The 20,868-nt window shown below is 28.9% G+C and overlaps 1 protein-coding gene and 1 long non-coding RNA gene across 5 annotated transcripts in view; one reads left to right on the top strand and one right to left on the bottom strand.

The window, feature by feature from the left end:
- The window catches only part of LOC142329952 (uncharacterized), a 111,639-nt gene that overhangs the window by 16,005 nt on the left and 74,766 nt on the right, over nt 1–20,868 (top strand). For all 4 annotated transcript variants that reach the window (XR_012757636.1, XR_012757637.1, XM_075374932.1 and 1 more), the window contains exon 2: nt 4,728–4,901. Coding sequence is in view for 2 of the 4 variants with exons in the window: in XM_075374932.1 (XP_075231047.1) it covers nt 4,728–4,901 (174 nt within the window). In the remaining 2 variants the exon portion in view is untranslated. The remainder of the gene's footprint in view (nt 1–4,727; nt 4,902–20,868) is intronic.
- Nucleotides 922–19,112, bottom strand: LOC142329954 (uncharacterized). Its single transcript, XR_012757638.1, has 2 exons — nt 18,721–19,112; nt 922–1,084 (listed from the first exon to the last, which is right to left on the bottom strand). It is a non-coding gene; the product is annotated as an uncharacterized LOC142329954 (long non-coding RNA).

The following is a 20,868-nucleotide window of genomic DNA, read 5'->3' as shown; positions in this document are numbered from 1 at the left end:
CAAAGCAGTAAAAGTGGATCTGAAGGAAGTTGACCTAACACGAGAGGACACCACAGATAAAATAAAATTAAACAATAAAATCAAGAAAAAAACACTTGCCTAACACTCACTAGAAAAAACTCAAAACACAAACATCTTCACTACTATAAAGGGCACAAAGATTGGAACGTATGAAAAAGGACTGGGAGAACCACAAGGTCCAAACAATTCCCATCGAAGAGGCTTGGATAAGGACTGGTTAAAGTGGTGCTGTGAGATCATAAAAGATAATAAACAAAAGACAATAATAATAAACAAAACATACGTACAAATTCTCTATTAATTGTATCAAAATATTCAAATCATGTTGGATAGTAAAATTTTATGTTATTTTTCATTTTTTGAATTTTATTTGATACCATCGTATTTTAAACTTCAAATTTACTAAAATTAGTTTTCCATTTTATTGTATAAAATTATAATCAACTGAAAAAACCTTAATATAATTGAAAGACAAATTAGTAATAGAGTAGTTATTTACTAAATTTTGTTAAAGTTAAGAATAATATATAACAATTCTGTTTTAATTAAGATGCATTAATACAGTAAAAAGTTGGAAAAACTGAACTATAAATTTAGATGTAGGAGAGCTTTTTATGACTTTTTAAAATATCTTTTTAAGATATATTTAGTGTTATTAATTTTTGATAAACTGAAAAATATGTCCAAATAAAAATTTCATGAAATCAAACCCTGTTCAAGAACATCTGATTTGTTTTTAAAAATCTGATAAAAATTAATACCGTTAATTTACAAACTAACATACCAAATTTCATTACTGTAGGCAATTATTTGTGAAATGTTAGGTCAAGTAGAATCAATACATGCAGATGCAATTATGTTCAAAATTGTACATGAATGAAGATATAAATAACAAATTAATTTAAAAAGAATAACTTTTTAATAAAAACAAACAATAATTTAGCACTTTACAACAAACACTTTAGCACCAGCTGTGGTTTCATTTTTCAGTAAATTTGTAATATTTTTAGTAAATTTATTCTCAAGCTGAGTCATAGCAGTGGTGTCACCTGATTCTATCAATCTGAAATAGAAAATAAAAAAATAAAAACTACAGATATTCACAATAAGATATCAAGTCATAGAATAATATTGACAGTGCAGCAGAGATGTTAAGCGGAAATGTTTGCCCTAACATCACTACTACACTTATAAAGGGTGAAAGGATTCAGGAGAAGTAAAAGCAAATATATAGGAAGTCAAAAATGAGTCCTAATCAAATAAAATAAAAATAACTTGCATTACGAACTCAGAATGTTACAATACTGACTAGAAAAATGGTGGAGATAGTATGTTTGATAGAGTAGAGGAGACAATGTGTTGGAACTAGCAAACTACAGAAAATGAAGAATGATGTATGATGAACTGGTAAAAGAGTATCATACTGAAATGAGAAAGGAAGGAGAGATGAAAAGGGAATGGTGCTAAGGGAAATTTAATGAGATGTTGAGGGAAATCTGTGAGGTCAATCCAAAATGAGAATGCCAGTTAAAGTATTCATAAAAAATATATGCTTCTTAAGTAGGTGTAATGAAAAAAAGGAAATATTTAAAAATTCCGTAGGTAACTTGATAAGGAAAAGGTAATGTTAGAGGAGGACTTGAAGGCATTTGTCGGTGAAGATAGACAGCGGTTTAAAAATAAGTATAAATGAGAAGGATGAGGGAGCAAAAATAATAAAGAGTAGATATGATTACAATTATGCAAGAGGAATGGTACATTGACCAAACAGAATTATCAACATGTGAATCTTGTAGAATGTTCAGAAAAGAAAAATGGGAAAAATAAAAAACGGCTTAAGAAAAATAAAAAAAAAATAACTGGTGAAGAATTAAAAACAAATTTTGACATAAACAGCAATAGACGTTTGTGAAAGGATTTGCTATAACAAATAGAAGGAAACAGTATCGTGGAAGGGGTAGGGCAAAACAAACTAGAAGAATAAGGCAACTAGTATTGCCTGAATAATGGAAGAATGGTAAAGGAACAGGAGGTGGAACTGTTTAGCAGAGAGTAGATTCTGGATGAAAGGGTCAACAAGTGTGATAAAAAGAAGGATAGGGATGGAAACAGAGAGGTTTAGATGGGATAGTCAGCAAAAAAAAGAAAAAAATGTCAAACGTTCAAATGAAACTGCATGTTATAGAAGGTGAGAAACAGAAGATTGAGGAGGAGGAGGAGTTTGTATCACAACATAAAAAAGAGAAAAATCTAACTGTGGAGAAATGGAATGTACAATCAGAGCAAAAAGATATAAAGTAGTACCTTTATTAATGATGAGTAAAAAATGAAAACGGAAGGCGATAACAAGATTATAAAAAAGAAATAATCATAATTTCTATTTTTAAGAATGGAAGCAGGAAGGACTTAATAAATACCAGGAAGTCATCTAAATGTGTGTCTATGAACATCTTTTAAAAAACAAATGTTATGAAAAATTTGTGCAAGAATGAAAAATGTCTTAAAAAGGATCATCTTGGCTTTAGGCGAGGTTAATGACAAGAAAGACATTATGATTGTGAGGATACCCTTCCTAGATACTGAAAAGGCATATGATAATGTATTATAAGGAAAAATACGGGTAGTATTTAAGAATAAACACATGGAAAAAGGAACAGTGAAAAGATTGTAGGAATTAATGAGAGAAATGTGTCATATAAGGCAGGCGCAAGAAAGAACAATTAAATTAAACTACAGCAACAGAGAAGCAAAGTAATGCACACTCACTTTTTTTTAATCATTGAGATAATGTACGATAAATGGTGAAAAGAAGCAGGAAAGTATAGAGAAAAAAATGAGGACCCTGTTATTAAAACACTGCTGATCATGCGGGGGAAACATAAAAGAAATTCACAGCTAAATGTGTAGAAAGAAACAATGGAGTTGAGATATGGGCAATTGCTACAAGAAAGAAGTATAAACCGCTCAGCTTACCAATATATTACGTGTTTTCCTCAAACCTTTTTGACTATTCTGGTATCTTCAGGAGGACCTTATAATAATTTAGAATTAAAACATATAAAAATATAAAATTCACTAGAAAAAATTAGAAACGTAACAATTGGTTGTCATAAGGTAAAAATATTGTAAATATTAGTCATAAGTTTTTTTTTTGTGTTTAGTCATTTGACTGGTTTGATGCAGCTCTCCAAGATTCCCTTTCTAGTGCTAGTTGTTTCATTTCGGTATACCCCCTACATCCTACAACCCTAACAATTTGTTTTACATATTCCAAACATTGCCTGCCTACACAATTTTTTCCTTCTACCTGTCTCTCCAATATTAAAGCGACTATTCCAGCATGCCTTAATATGTGGCATATAAATCTGTCTCTTCTTTTAACTATATTTTTTTAAATGCTTCTTTCTTCATCAATTTGCCGCAACACCTCTTCATTTGTCACTTTATCCACCCATCCAACTTCCAACATTCTCCTATTATAGCATCACAATTCAAAACCTTCTAATCTTTTCTTCTCAGGTACTCCAATCTTCCAAGTTTCACATCCATATTAAGCGACAATCAAACATATACTTTAAAAAATCTTTTCCTGAAATTTAAATTAATTTTTGATGTAAACAAATTATATTTCTGACTGAAGGCTTGTTTCGCTTGTGCTATTCGGCATTTTATATCGCTCCTTCGTCCATCTTTAGTAATTCTACTTCCCAAATAACAAAATTCTTCTACCTCCATAATCTTTTCTCCTCCTATTTTCACATTCATTGGTCCATCTTTGTTATTTCTAATACATTTCATTACTTTTGTTTTGTTTGTTTATTTTCATGGGATAGTTCTTGCGTAGGACTTCATCCGTGCCATTCATTGTTTCTTCTAAATCCTTTTTACTCTCAGCTAGAATTATTATATCATTAGCAAATCTTAGCATCTTTAACTTTTCACCTTGTACTGTTACTCCGAATCTAAATTGTTCTTTAACATCATTAACTGCTAGTTCCATGTAAATATTAAAAAGTAACGGGGATAGGGAACATCCTTGTTGGACTCCCTTTCTTATATGATAAATTTTATTTTGAAAAAATTATTACTTAATTTGATACTAATTTACAATATTAGAATTAACAATAAATAAAAGCAATTAATATTTAATCAAATTGAACTTAAAGTGCATGACATGAAATCAGATACAAAATTACAACATCAATTTTCTGCCATAACTCGGCTATTTGTTAACCGATTTAAAAAAATAAAATGTGATTTTGTTCAAAATAAAAGGCTTAATATTTTAGTAAACATACATTTTGATAAAACTTGTACTTATGGATATATAACGGATTGAAAAATAAAAATGTCTACCATTTTATAATTTGCAAAGGTATTAAGTCCTGATTTTTTTTCTTATTTTGAAACATTATTACAAAGACACTTACAAAATATTAATGTGATTTCTCTATCCAAATTTGAGATATAAACTTTTATATAAAAATAACAAATTGGTGGACAGGTGAGAACGAAGGAGAAATTGCCATTTTTCCTAAGGATATTTTATGTTTAGTTTTACAAGTGGAATCTGAAAAAGTATAGCCAGCCTACCATTTTAGAAACATTTTGTATGTATATATATATATGTGTGTGTGTGTGTGTGTGTGTGTGTGTGTGTGTGTTTGCAGTCATAATTATTTATTGTGGTTATTTTTTGCTTACAGGATGTGGATTTATTGGTCGTAATATGGTATCCTATTTGATATCAAATGATCTTGCATCGTTAGTAAGAGTTGTTGATAAAGTACCACCTCAAACGGCTTGGCTTAGTAAAAGACATCAAGTATGTTTTGATGATAAACGTGTTGAATTTAGAAGTGCTAATCTAATAATACCAGGTATTGTATAAAAAAATGAGTTTATCAGAAATAAGTATTACTTTTTGTCAGAAATACATGAGCGATTTTACATATAAAATTACACTTTTTATTCAGTTGATTTTTCTAATAATCAGTTTTTATCTATTTTGTGTGATTTGTTTATCAATTAAATTAATCATATCCGTACTGCAATTAATCTTTTTAGTATAAGTTAAGTTTCCTGTTCAGTTAGTAACGTTTTGCATATATAAATTAGTAGCATTTATATGTTACAAAAAACAGTTGTATGGATATTTGAAAATTTCCTTTCCTGCTTTGTAGCTTACCAAAATTTATTGTTATACTCTTACCTTCTTTAAAAATTTGTAATTAATGTTTTATTTTAAAGAATTTTGCATTTGGCTGCGTTATTTCCAAGTTCTCATTTTTACTTTTCTGGTTGAAGAGAAAAAATATTGCTACAGCTATAATGGGAATGTATGTAAATCGGTCAAAAAAATCTAAGAAATTGGTTTTTGTTTAAGTTTTATGCCTTAAGGAGACATTTTTAAAAAACTTTTTTAACAAAGAAAAAATTACATTTAAATAAATTGTAAATGATCAGTGAAAATAAATTTATTCCAACGCTCCCAAGTCCACAAAATCTATTTTTGTCAGACATTTGTGCGTGTATGTATGTATGTATGTATGTATACTGGCCTGTTTTTGATCTTATAACTCTGAATCCCTTTGACTGACTTGTTCAAATTTGGTAGACAGATATCTTTAGGGGAAGGAATTTATTCAATTTTTCCAAAGATTGGAAAAAGGGTTGGGGATGTTTTGATTGAAATAAATTGCAAATCTTTACTGGGGCATTTTAGCAAAAAAAATATTTCTTACATAAGTTGAAGTTTTTTTTTTTATCAAAATCACAAATTACCAAACGGCTTTATAAAATATTCATCCGCTCCCCAAAAATGGCTATATATTTTCTTCCTTTAGTATATTTTTCTTTAGAAATGGAGTTAATTGGAGTTTTTTGTGCCTATATTTTGTACATCAATAGGTCTTCCAACCACCATATAACATTTTTTTCTCATCACACTCCAGTGGTCTGTAGCAAAAAATATTACTACATAACGCTGAATTTAGAATAAATTTATTTTAAATTTAAATCCCTTGTGCAAGTTATCCATTGCATTTAAAATGTAAAAATCTTAGTTTTTCAATAGCTCTTAACTCTTTAGTATTTCTTGAAACGAAATAGCCAAAAATTTTCACCCCCTTCCTAGAAAATTACAAGTTTGTTTATTTAGAATTATGAATCTTTATTTTATTTATTAAAAAAAAAAAACGTAAAAATAATTTTTCTGCAATTTCTCAGTAACTAATTAAGGTACAAACTTCATTGGATTTTTATAACACTCATTACATCAGGCCACACTTAACAAGCATGCACAGACTTCACTCAATTCTGAGAGGAGTTTTGAGGAAGCATAGCTTCCTGTTACTCAAATCTGTACTTTAGCAGCATTAAAAATGAGATATCTCACCAACTTTTCAGATAGAAGTTACATTGAAGTCTTAAAACATTCACTATGTTAAGCCACATCAAATGAGCCTACACTGACTTCGCTCACTCAATTCTGATAAAATTTTGAGGGAACATCGATTTTCTAATACTCTAATGTATTTTTTAACTGTAATATCTCAGCAACAAATTAAGATACAGACTGTGTTAGACTCTTAAAACACTGAGAAATTTAAATGAGGTTTCCACATCACCTCTAAATTTTCCTTCAAACTTACATCTACATACACTTATTCAATTAATGCATAACCATTAACAAGAGAGATGTATCTACTCTCTGATTGGTTTACTTGCTGATTAATGGCAGAGCAAATGCATCCTTATAAATACCTGTGTTAGTGATCTCCCTGTTCAGTAGTCATCTTGCTGTTGTTGAGTGAAGTTGTTAAAACTGGGGATTGAATTTTCGTTTTTTTCCAACTTTCTATTAGTTTTTTTTTTCTATAAAGAACGTTAAACTGCTTATTTGTAGAATAAGAGCGAAGGCTTCTAAAATTTTTAAAAAACACACTAAATTTTATGACAGATTCCAATCAAGGAATTTAAGAAAGATATAATTTAACGAAGATTAATAAATTTGATATGGTTACATGTGGCGCTACTTGTAGTGGAAGAAATCAAGACCAAATTGAAAAACTGAAATCAAGACTCAAGTTCTGACACTATGGATATTGATATTCTTAAAAAAAGGCGCACTTCAATGATGAAGGAAGTATTTGAATCCGCTTCAACTTTTAAGGAGAACATAAATCTGTGGTACATATGAAAGGTGATGGAAATTTCCAAGTACTTTTCTGTAAATACAAAAACCAATCTTATTTCACTAAAGTCCAACAACTAATAGTGACATAGGTTAAACTGAATTGGGTTCATTGTTCAAATTTGATTATTGGAACTACTGGCCTGGTTACTGGTGGTTACACTCTTTATTGTTACGATGTAAAAATCAAACTTCCATACTTTACAGTACTCAAGGAAGTGGGAAAATTATATGCTGGTAGTGATGAAAAATTACAGAATTTCAGAGTTAATATTCATCAGTACAATAATGCAATCTCATTTGTTTCATTAGGAGCAAAAGTCGACTTGTCACGTAATTATGGATCTCATTATTTTTAAATTCTTGACATAATTCTTCATCATTGGACTGGTGAATACCAATCCCATGTGAAATATACGGCTGAAATTTTCTCTCTTTTCCAGATGTTTCAAAATCTTTTGACTATTGTAATTTTTGCACCAAAAAATGAGCATTGTGATGAAATCAACAGAGCATTGTTTCATCTTATTCCAGGAGAATCAAGAACTTATATGAATTTGAATGCATTAATAACAAAGGAAGAGAGTGAACTGTTGCAGTTTTCCACCAAATTTTTAAATTCCCAAAAAATTAGTTGTTTGCTGCCACACATGTCGACTTTAAAAGAAGGTAGCATTGTAATGTTGCTGTGAAAATTAAATCCAGTAAAGGGATTATTGAATGGAAGGAGACTGATAGTCAGAAAAATTTATGACGACAGTTTGGATGTGGAAATTATAACAGGTGTGATTGCTGGACAATGGGTGCTTCTGCCTCGAGTTGACTTCTCGGTCTGACACTATTGTCCCACTTTCTTTAAACAAAGACAATTTTCTATATGGTTAGCGCTTTGCATGACCATGAGCAAGAAAGGACAGACTCTGAATCGAGTAGGAATCTACCTATCTGAACCAAATTTTAGCTGTAAACAGTTGCATGTTGTCCTATCATGTGCAAAATCTTTTAAAAAGGTGAAAGTGAGATGAAACCTAAGGATTGATGTACAGCTACGGTTCTCTCTCGAAGGTAGTCTTATGAACCAGTAAATTATCCATTATGACTGATTTAATTTATTTAGTAATTCTGCAGAACAGCACGGGTCCCCTGGTATTTTAAAAAGTATTTTTTTAAATTTATTATTACCACCTAGATTATTTCCTTAAAAGTTAATTTTACTCTAATGCTTCCCTATTGGGGCTTGGAGCCCCAAAAATGAAAAAAAACGTTTTTTGAAATTTTCAGAATTAAATTTTTAATTTTCAACCTTTTTTTGTCAAACAATAGTCATAAAATAATTTTCTCCTGTGGGGAAGGTACCAAATTTAAAAAAAAAAATAGAAAATCTTTTTTTGTGTAAATTTTTAATTTATTTAAAATCAATTTTAGTGAATGTTTTAATCATTAAAAAATGCCCCTTGATGCATGTGCCCCAGATTTTCAAAAAGTTGAAAACCTATTTTTTGAAATCATGATGGTAATATAATATTAAAGATTTTTTTTTTGTTGCTTTATTTTGTTGAGCAACTTATTGGCTTCAAAAATTAAAATTAGTAGATTTAAATATAACCAAACATGTAGTTTTATATTTAATAAAAAAATCTTTTTAAATCAATCACATTAAAATTTATTACAATACATTTTCTTTTTTTTAATATGTCAAAGAAATAATTAAAGCTGTCTAATTGAACATTTTTTGGTTCTGTATTCACTTGCTGTTCTTTTACATATTGTTTACATTTGGAAAAAAACAAGAGTATGAAACAGTAGTCCACTTTGAACTGTTTGAAAGCTAAAACTATTCAACTTTCATTAGATCCTTAATATGTATAGAAATGATCAGTCATTTCAAATTTATTTATTCAATTATCCATAAAAAAATTAGAAATAAATATTTTCACATAAAAATGTGAAAAAAAGGATTCATAATTTTGGTTACTTTTTTTGCATAAAAAGAAATTATTTTATCATAAAGGTACAAATAAAACTTAAAATGATTGAATTTCAAAATGGCAAAAATGAACAGCATAACTTGATCTTGTAGCCGGGAAAGTTATGCAGTTCTTTCCTAGCTTTTTTATTTTGCTTATAATTCATAAATGAATATGATGATAACATTTGTAATTTATGTTAATTTTTATTTATGTAGAATGTGATAAAAGCTTAATTTCTTTAGTGTTAGATATTTTTTCTACAATTGTCATTTCAAGATCGATTTAATTTTTTAATTTTGTCATCATTTTTTATATGGTTTCTTATTTAAACCTAGTGAACACCAAAAGCTATTTACAAGGGTTATTTTTTTTTCAAGGTCCGATCAGTCGCGAAATAAAAACCCGTGCAAAAATCGGATGAACCTTTGCGCATATGTGTTGCGCAGCATCTCTAGTATGGGCTTCAATCACGCCGCGTCACTTTGTTTAGTTCTGAACACGCAGCTAGCACGTAAACATGTCTACAACAATAGCATCTCCCACCAAGCGTGAAGTGCATGCGGTAATTCGATTTCTTCAGGCTGAGGGGTGTAATGCAGCTGAAATTCATCGACGAATAAGTAATGTGTACGGTAAAACTTCAATGAGTGAAGGAAAGTGCTACAATGGTGCAGGAACTTTAAAGCAGAACATACAGATGTTCATGATGCAGGCGGTTAGGGAAGGAAGCGAGTGTCAACTGATGATGTTGTTGAGCGAGTGGATTAGGCAATTCGAGAAAATCGTCAGTTCACAATTTCTGTATTGAGTGATTAGTTTCCTGGAATTTCAAAGTCAGCTCTCTACACCATTCAGTACCACAAACTGTGTGCGAGATGGGTAACCAAGATGCTGTCCAACCATCACAAAACAATGAGAATGGATGCCTCCCTAACGTTTCTCCAGCGCTACCATAATGAAGGAAAAGATTTTTTGAATAAAATTGTCACAGGGGACGAGACATGGGTCCATTTTGAAACTGAAGAAACAAAAGAACAATCCAAACAGTGGATGCATTCTCATTCTCCCAGTAAACCAAAGAAGTTCAAGCGAACCTTCTCCAACAGAAAGTGTATGGCTACTGTGTTCTGGGACCGGAATGGAGTTCTCTTGGTGGAACTCATGGAATGTGGCATCTACGAAGGGCAATTCAGAATAAGCGGAGAGGAATGTTGTCATCAGGCATTGTCTTTCTCCATGACAATGCTCGGCTGCACACTGCAGCTGTAACAAAGAAGCTCCTGCAGCGTTTTGGTTGGGAAGTGTTTGATCACACACCATACCACCATACAGCCCGGACTTGGCTCCATCTGATTTTCACCTCTTTGCTCACATGAAACGCTGACTAGGAGGACAACATTTTGGCACAGATATCGAGCTGCAGACCAGCGTAAAAACATGGATGAAAACACAGGCGGCTCCGTTCTATGAGGGTGTTGGAAAGTTGGTAATACGTTATGACAAATGTTTAAATCGGAGTGGCGACTATGTAGAGAAATAATGCGTAGCGTAACTATGTAAGTACTTGTTACAAATAAAAAATTTTTTATTTTCACTGTGGTTTTAATTTCGTGACCGATCGGACCTTAAAAAAAAATAACCCTCGTATAAATGTTTACTTAAAATCTAAACCAAATCATCTTCTCTAGACTCTGGGAAACAGTATAAATAAGAAAAAATAAAATAAATGAAAGATATAGAGATAATAATTAAAAATATTAATTGACCAGTAAAGCATCACTTATAAAATAAATATTTCTAACAGTGGTTTTTAGAATGAGATTAAACAGAATAGATTCTGCTTTCTTGGCAATATGCATGGAAACTAATATCTGTCTACTTTACTTTGAGGCTTGAAGTAAACAAAACAGATGCCGAGCGAGGTAATATGAACTGGGTTTACACAAAATTACACGATAGCTACCGCGTTCCTGATTTAGTTTCTATAATAATAATATAGAAATAGTTGCCTATTGCTTGGTATATTCCAAAACATTTAATGTTTATTAAATTAAGAAAAGGTTACAAATTGTTAATTATATAATTTATTGTTATAATTGTTTATAATTTTTATTGTTATCTTCAATGCTAATCTTGTTTTACCATTAGAGCAGTAATGTCATAGACAGTAGTAGCTATACAAAATAATAATAGTTTAATGAAATAATAAACATAAATAGGTTTGTAAATAATTGAAGTGCTTACACAAATCCTGTAATTCTACTTACGTGCATAACATAATTTAAAAAAATATTTTATGATTTATTACCATTTTTCGTAATTTCTTTATGGTGATTTTTCTCAATTTCTTATGGTGAATCACCCAACGAATAATCACATCCTGTCAACACCTCATCTTCATCTTCACTAAATTAAATTATGAGGAGTCATTTTCAAAATTAATATCAACAAAATAATCCATCTTCTACATTTTTTCTTCTTGCAGCACATGTTTAACAATGTTCCGCTACTTATCTGCCGTTACCTTTGAGGTACTGTTTTCAAGTAAAATCCACACATTAACCAGTTTATAAGTTTTGCTATTCCAAGCTACAAATCCTTTTACTGAACTCCAGACTAGTTCCTTTGGATTCAGATTGTAGTGGTATGGTGGAAGCTGTAATACTGTAGGTCCATTTGCCTCAGCCATTTCATTGATTACATATTCGTTAAATTTTTGCTTATTTTTTTAACTTCTAGAAGTTTAATCTTTAAAAATGTAGAATCAAATGAAATTTGTTTTTCTCTCGGCCATGATACTATATTCGCTTTTAGCCATGATGTATTCAGAATATTTTCTAATTTTACACTATGGTATGGTGCATTATCCATAACAATAACACTATTTGGGGAATTAATTTCATAATTATATTAAACCAGTTTTTAAAAAAAATTACCATTCATTTCTTTGTGGTAATTACCCGTTTTGTTGGATTCAAAAACTAATAATGCACCTATCACAAATCCATCTTCATTTCCTACATAACCCACAGTCAGTTGTTTTTCTTTGTTACTTGGAGATTATATACTGATACTTAAACCAGAGAGAAAAGCCCATTTAGATGTTTTAATGGAAGTTCACACCAAATTTTATTGGCTGAATGACCTTCGTTTACTAAAGTTTTATCCACATAAAAAGCATTTTTTCTCATTCTTCTAAACTCTTTAATCTATTTCAAATATTCCTTCGCCAAATCTTAATGTCATCTCTGTCAATGATAAAACTATTTCTGCTTTTTCCTGCAAATTTGAAACACATTGATAAAAGAAGTTTATATAAACTAGCCTGACTAATTTTGGGTAAATCCTGATCACTTTTTACAGCTGAAAGTACCTTTTTGAGTGAGGGCAATTCATTTTTTTAAAAAATAAACTGTGAATTTTGGATTTGATAACATTTTTATTGAAATCATCAAATTGGCCTAAAATGGGTTTTGAAGTTTTATTTTCTTTTTTGGGTCTATACTACTCCATATTTTTTCCTTTCAACTCGCCATCTTTCAGTACTTGAAATGGATACACCTGTGAATTCAGATGTAAGCACTTCTGCTAGTTTAATTTTTAAAGTAGGGTATTTTTCATGACAATTATTGAAAGCATTAAGAACTATCATCTTTCCCCAGTTCCTAATATTTTACCTTATCTGTGTCTAACTATACAGCAAGAAGGACTTTTGACCATAGTTATTAAATTTCACAACTCTTAGAAACACTTATAAACAAAAACTTAATTTCTAGCACTGTAATAAAGCAAGTAAGTCATAAATTTCAGTAAGATACTTATTTAAACCAAATTAATAATAAAAACAACCTCCTCATTCAAAGTAACTTCTATCACAAGCAGTTAACAATGCCACAGTTAAAATACCAATGACGTTTCACAAAACCAAGTAACAGTTTTTAAAATAGTGTTGGAAATATAATTTAACTGTGTCATAAAACTATAAATAGGTATGAAGTATTGCTATTGTGTGTATAACATCATATGTGATATGTACCGAATTGCAATTCAAATACTTACACTAACACATGAAATGTTTGTTTATTCTAGGCCTCAAGTACCAAATAATATGAATATTATAAAATTAGGAAACTGAAATTAGTATAAATTTTTCAATAATAATGCATTGCTTACATTGCTGTAGACCTGAAATATTTATAATTACATAATAGTGTGAAAATCTGAAATTAGTAACAGGCGTAAGTAATGATTAATGTTCTTATTATGTGGTAGCTATTTTAAAAAGTAATGTCATTTTTGTCCACTCGGTGGATTGCATCAAGTGGTTGAAGTTGTCAAATGTGTATTTGTTATGTATTTACACGTACCATGTCCATGCAATTGTTTACTTCAGGCCTCTACATAAAGTAGACGGAGAATAGTTACAAAAATTAGTTTATTAAAAAGTAATTTTATAAGAGTTAAGTAATAAATAGGAATCAGATGTAGAAACTTAATTGTTGAACAACAATAGATCAATATCATATAGCATTTTAAATTTATTTAAATTTTTTTTGTGAAAATTTTGCCGTAAGAAAATTAAATTGTTGTTCCCTCCTTAAAGGTTGTTCATAGGAAGGAGTATGTCTTTGATCAATTAAAGATTTACACTATCTCAACCTGTTGTGAGATAGATTTTTTCTTAACCTATTTAAGGTAAATTATGATGGATAATCTGAGTTGAAGGTTTCATTTCTGTAATGATTTTAAGCTAAATTTACACTTGCCGAAGTTGGCTGAAACATTGTCATAGATACTTATTTTGTCAATATTGTGCTTCTCAGTATTCTTTTTTGTAATTAATAGGCAGGTATTTTAAGTAAGGGCTATTTTGATATAAAATCAAAAGTATGTCTGCGTAAACCCAATACCTCTAAACAATATTTGTTGTAGACTGATATATAGTTTCAACATTAATATACATTCGTACTTGCAAATTATTATCTAGTGGATCTGTATATGCATCATCGTGCTGAATACATAGACTTGTGCGTCTTCACATTCTCCTTGACGTGTCGTGAACCATCTCTGGAGTTATGGTGTGAAAGTTTCCTCCACATCGTTATGCATTTCTTCATTTGTTGTATGTTAATGTTGAGATATGTGGGCCTTGATTATTCTTTGCAATGAGTTGACGAGTGCAGTAAAGTCGGAGCTTCGTTTTGGTCATTGTAATAGGGCTGGTAGTTATTATATGACAGTGCCTCAGATAATCCTAATATTTGGCTTCTGAGTAATAATTCTGCATCAGACTCCTCTTAAAAGAGTTGAAGAACTTAGTGATTGAAAAAATAAAATTCCCTATTGAGTTGAAGCAGTTATATAAATTCATTACTTCATAACAGGAAGCGGTAAATTAATTTATCGCTATGCTTTATTTCTCCAAGTCTTTCTTACAGATGTGACATTGTGTTTTAAACACCTGATATACCAACAGTATTAGTCCTGTCCAAATGTTCATTTTGACACTACCAATCTCTACAGTGTGCAGAATGAATCATTTATAAGGCTGAATATACTTCTTGTATTTTGGTCAGTTTTGGTATGCTGTTATGTAACCATCCATGTATGTGGCTCAGTGATGAAAGCAATGATAAACCGTTTCACTCTTCTCTTTAAGCCTGATGTTTGTTATTCTTGAGAAAAATAATCATATGCTAGAGTACCTTATAACTCTTGCCAGTTTGCCTACAACCATTACTGTTATGAACTGTTTCTTAATATACAAACAGTCTTACATAAAATTTATAAGCAAAACAAAAATCTTACCTGTAAAAAAAATGTTTATAGGCTTGTCAAAAAATAGAATCTATAGGCAATGACTAATTTATGTAGATGTAAATATGTTATGACAGGAAGTATGTGATGTGATCACCGTGCTTCAACATTACTTGTATTGATGTAATTCACATGATATTGTAATATTTTTCCAAAACTTACAAACATTTTTTTTAATGATACATACAAAAGATAAAAATAAAACAAGCGGCAAGGCAGTAATCAGGCAAATATTGTTATCTGTTTATAAGTGTAAACTATTTAAAAATAGTTAAGAAAACTTTTAAAAAAGCTAGATTAAAATTATTTTCTAATAAAATAAACTTAAAACTGACCCTTAAAAAGGCATTAAAGATTCAAAAATGCTTTTTTAATTTTTGTTTAATTTTTTTAAGTTTGCTTTTAGTTAAAAAGAACAAATAACTAATTACAAATTGTCTTCCGTTTACTTGTTGCCTACTTCAAAAAAATTAAAATTTAAAAAAGAATTAAAAAAGTGATATAATATTTTTCATGTTTTTGTTGATTTTTAAGGAGGTAGGCTTATAAAAAATGCTGGCTGTGTGAATAAGAAACTGAACGTAAGCAAAGGTTATAAACTTGATAAAAATAAGGAAAGGATTAGAGAAAAACTGTGCGACTAGTACGTGCATAAACAAACACTCTGGAATGTGGGAAATTTTTCATTTAATGTTCTTCAAATTATTAAGAATATTAAAATTATTTGGAAATCTATTATTTCTATTTATCTATTTATTTATTATTTTCTATTTATCTAAGTATTTTCAAGTTTTACATGAAAATACTTAGAATATCAGGTAAACATATTGTTTCAGTACAATAATGCATACTAAGTGAAAAAATGTCAGAAAGTAAAACGTAATCTAATTGTCCACCTATATTATCAGGAAAAGCCATATTTTATTCTATGTTGTTGTAAACAGTAATTATAAAAAAATAATCTATTTTTTTATAATTAGATTTTAACATTTGTTTACTGGTGATTTATTTTTTTTTGGAGGTTAATTAATGGCACTGTATCAGGAATTAACAGCTTGACTGGTTAAAACTTCCCTGCCACCACCTTTGTATAATGTAAATAATTAAAAAATTGAAATGCATAATAATATTTACTCAACGTTATGATTTGCATCCTTTAAATAAATAATGAATTTACCCATATTTAAAATAATGTCTAAAGTTATTTTATTACGGTATTGTTTAATTGAGAGTTAAGTAGGTTTGAACTAGTTTTATGGGTATTTTATATTTCCTTGGAAAAACAATAAAATTTATGATGTAATCACTGACAGTGAAAAATGAAATAGCCAAAACAATAGCTATTTAAATAAGTTTAAGGTACACTAAAAACTTTTCCCATAACATTCTTTTAGTCTGAATGAATATCGTCACAGTTTAAATTATTTTAGTGAAAGATTGAATATTATCTACTGTAAATAAAATTTTCTCTCTCTTCCTTACTGTTATGTTTTGATAATTGTAGTTAACCTTTGATTAGACCATTTTCAGTAAATTTCAAAATTTTAATTGTAAACAATTTCAAAACTGTTTATCAAAACCAAAGAGGATTGTATCAAATTTTTTTAAGGTATCATATTTTTATTTTTAACACACTAATGTTGAAAATTTATTTTATGTAAATGTAGAAATGTAAAAAAAAATTAAACTATCTGGCGTTTATCTAGATACTGTATTTATTTGTTACCTGGAAGGGAAATTTCAAGTCGAAATTTTTAACAGTGTTTCATAAGAAAATCTTTTAATTACTTTTTACTTCCTTGTACGAAGTACAGGAAATATTTTAAATGTGAAAAATTTCAGTTACTAAATTTCAACAGAAATAACCATTTTGACCATACCTGAATCCATTTTCATTAGTTTTGGTGTGACGTTTGTTTGTATGTATGTATCTCGCATAACTCAAAAATAATTAGCCGTAGGATGTTGAAATTTTGGATTTAGAATTGTTGTAACATCTAGTTGTGCACCTTCTTTCTTAATGGCAATCAACTGGGCCAAAAAAGTCCAAAATCCAAAACATTTGTATTTTGGACTTTTAACTCCAGTAATAATCCCTTGTTGAGAGCTTTTCAACAATATAGTGATAATTATTTTCATTGGTTCCAGAGTTATAGCAAAATAAAATTTTAATTATTGAAATATTTGGATCTTACAAGGGGAATGCACATTGGTTTAAATCTGACTTAATTTACGTATTTTTTTTTAAAAAAATAAAAATTCAGTAATAACAATAAAAAAAAACAATATGACTAAATATCGAAAGTTATTAATGAAATAAAATTTAACCTACATTTCAGTTTTAAAAAAAAAATTGTATATGTAATTTAATAGATGTACAAGAAAGTCATGTGGTGTCCACATCAGATATTTTTTTGTAAAGTGTATTTTGGGCATGTAAGACATAGAATGCAGTTCATTCATAATGCGTTTCATAGATACTGCTTACCACTAAAAATTATTTCACTTGTCTATCTAAAATAATTGTAGTAAAGTGTAAATGTCACAATTTTTACTATACTATATTGTAAATAGCTGCTACAGCTGATGAAATATTAAAATTTAACTGGTTTTTAAAAGCTTATTTGTTGAAACCATTCAGTAATTTTCTTACAAAAAGTGATTTATTTAGCTACTCAAAATATTACTATTTGAAAAATAATGATGTTAAATATGAAATATTTAATTTTTACTGCTCTCTGTTTAAATTTTATTGCTCTGTTAGTCTTATCAGGATAAATGTGTACCTAAAGCTGACCTTATAGTTTAGTTAAAATATTGAAAAAATTCAGGTCGATTCCAGCAGTTCTTGAGTTTATAAGTAAACATCGATACATGCATACACATACATTGAAAGTGTGATAGAAAAATTCAGAAAAAATAATTTTTATCAAACAAAAATTACTTATTCTTGTATATTGTTACACTTTGAAAAGTAGTCCTTAGAGATTCAATGGACTTTCGGCAGTATTTTTTCTGATCCTCAAAGTACTTTTTGGTATACCGTTAAGTTTGCTTAAGAATTTTTTTTTTTCATTTCATATATTATAAATTGTTACCATTTAATAGTCTCTTAATCGGTGGGTACAAGAAAAAGTTGCTGGGTGAAAAAGTTGTCGGGAAAATATGAAGGCTGTAGTATCAGTATGGTGTTATTTTTGGCCAAATAATCACAAATTAATAATGCAGTGTGAGCAATATTAATTATCGTGATGCAAAATCAAAAGAATTATTTGCTCAAATTTATGGTTATTTTCTCTGGATTGTATCTCATAACAGCATACTATTAAGTAATAATATTTGTTGACCGTACACCTTGTGGTAAGAATTCATAATGAACGATACCATAATAATTGAAAAAAAAAACAAAAAAAAAACATAAGGATAACCTTAACATTTGATTGAACTCAGTTTGCTTTTTTCAATATTGGTTTTTCAGGAAACCTTCATTGGGATGATTGGACCTTCATTTCAATATCGTAACTGTACACCCACATTTTGTCACTTATTATGACACATTTGAGTAATTCTGAGTCATCAGCGGTGTCGGTTAACACTTGTTCAGTGCTGTTGCTTTTGTTGGAAATTTAATAGTTTTGGAACAAATTTTGCTGCTACTCATTTCATTCTCAAAATATCTGTCAAAATTGTTTCACAAGAACTATAAGATATTCTCACCTCTTTAGCAACTTTTCTAATATGAATTCGATGATTATTGATCATGATGTCCTATTTTCATTGGTTGTTGTTATGTTAGATGTTCAGCTGCCTTCACAATCTTCTTGAAACTGTTTGTACTGCTCATAAACTCTTGGTGCTGATGTAACATCCTCGCCAGTCTTCTCTAACATCTTTACTACTTCCATCTTCTTTATTCCATATTTAAAGTAAATTTTAATGCACATTCTTTGTTCTATCATTATCAAACAAAATAAATCACCATTAATAATAAAATACATTCCAATTAATTGGTTGTAAATTTAAACTGTACATCTAATTTGGATGAAAATATTAATATAAATTATAGACAGTGTTGCCATCATAAAAGAAAAAGATAAAACTCAGTTAAAGACACATCATGCAGAATTTTAAAAAAATATTCTTATTTCTTTTTTTTTTAATTTTTTTTTATCACACCCCTTACGTAGTTAATTTCATTGCCAGTTATTTTTATATGTATACTTGTTCTTCAAATACTATAAAATGTATCTTTATCATAGTATATAGTCGTATAGATAAAATATTACACAATAGTTACGTATATTATACTATTGTAAAATTTTATTTATTATATGGTTGATTTTTTAATGATGTTTCTAGTTTTTGAAATGATCTGGTGATTTATTGTTTTATATAATTGTTGTTTATTACATGAGTGTAGTAGAATTATATGTATATAATTTGTGTTTGTTTGCGTGATAATATAAAATTTAATATTGTATGTTGCATTATAGTATTATTACGATAAAATTATATGATTATATTATGTTGTATTGTGCAATAATAAATAATGTCATCATAGATAATGCATTAAGTGTAATACCACGTTGATACTTGATTAGTTTTCACAATACTTTGCTTTTTTTATATTTTCTTTGCATTGTGTTAACTTTTTTATTCATTTACTTTTTTTTACATTAATAATTTTTCAAATTGTATTTTATTCAGCAAGCTATTGTATGACATTAAAATAATTTTACTTTTTATAGTTGTTTTTATTAGTTTACAGAAGAAAATACTTTTTATTATATCAATTCATGTCTACATACAAACTTTGCTTATACAGATAAGTTAAGCTTACTCAGTTTATTTATATGTTGTATGAGAATAATAAATAATTAAAAAATATTATACAGATGATCATAAATCTGAATATAGACACAGTATATACACATTAGAAAAAAAATAGTTAGTGTCTGATAAAACGCATCTGAATGTTTATAAACTTTAAGTTTTTATCCTTATTAAAGTATTTTGGGATGATTCCCTTAGAAATAGGAATTCTGTAAATGATTGTTACTACTTTGCTTTAAGGAATTACATTTTTTTATTTTGCTCTAAATGAGGTTTTGTTGGCGTTGGAAGAACTCTTATCTTATCAAAGAATTATAAGATAACATTTCCTTCATCCTTAAAAGTTTTGTAAACTAACAGTTTTTTACTTTCTTGTTTAATAACTAAAATTTTCTATTATTTATTCTCTGAAAATTTTGTTTACAAGGGCAGGTACAGTTTTTAAATATACATTACTGTTAGAAAGAAATAAATCCGCTTTGAAATAAAACCACCTATCTAAATTAATTTTTGAAAAATATCTGGTTTAACCCACTGAATTTTTTTTCTAGTGAGGCATCAAAATGGAAATAATTTTTTTTATTTCAGTGGTAGAGATTAAATTTGAAATTCGTTAGTTTAAAACTCCCATAAATGTTAGAATGTTAGAAATGTTAGAAATATCATAAATGTCATAAGCGTTAGAATGTTTCATACTCTAAAAAATTCAACTATTATAAAGTAACTTTAATTAGGCTAAGCCTGCTGTTACTTTTTGAATTAATAAATAAACATTTTGTGAATTAAATTGTAAAAAATAGAAACTATATTATTAATTAAATAATACATTTTTAATTTGATGCATTGTTTACCGACATTTTGAAGAAAAGTATTACTTTTGGTTGCGTGGAATGAGTGGAAAGTGAAAATGAATTTTCTTTATGTTTCGAGGTATGAAGAGTATGAAAATACCGTTCATTTAAATTGCGGTTTCCTTATGTCTAATTATTTATATATAAAATACTATGTATAAAAATTTGTGGCTCAAAAATC

Source organism: Lycorma delicatula, chromosome 9 (genome assembly GCF_047948215.1).
Source record: "Lycorma delicatula isolate Av1 chromosome 9, ASM4794821v1, whole genome shotgun sequence".
Classification (NCBI taxonomy): Eukaryota; Metazoa; Arthropoda; class Insecta; order Hemiptera; family Fulgoridae; genus Lycorma; species Lycorma delicatula.
This window is presented reverse-complemented; position numbering and strand designations above follow the sequence as displayed.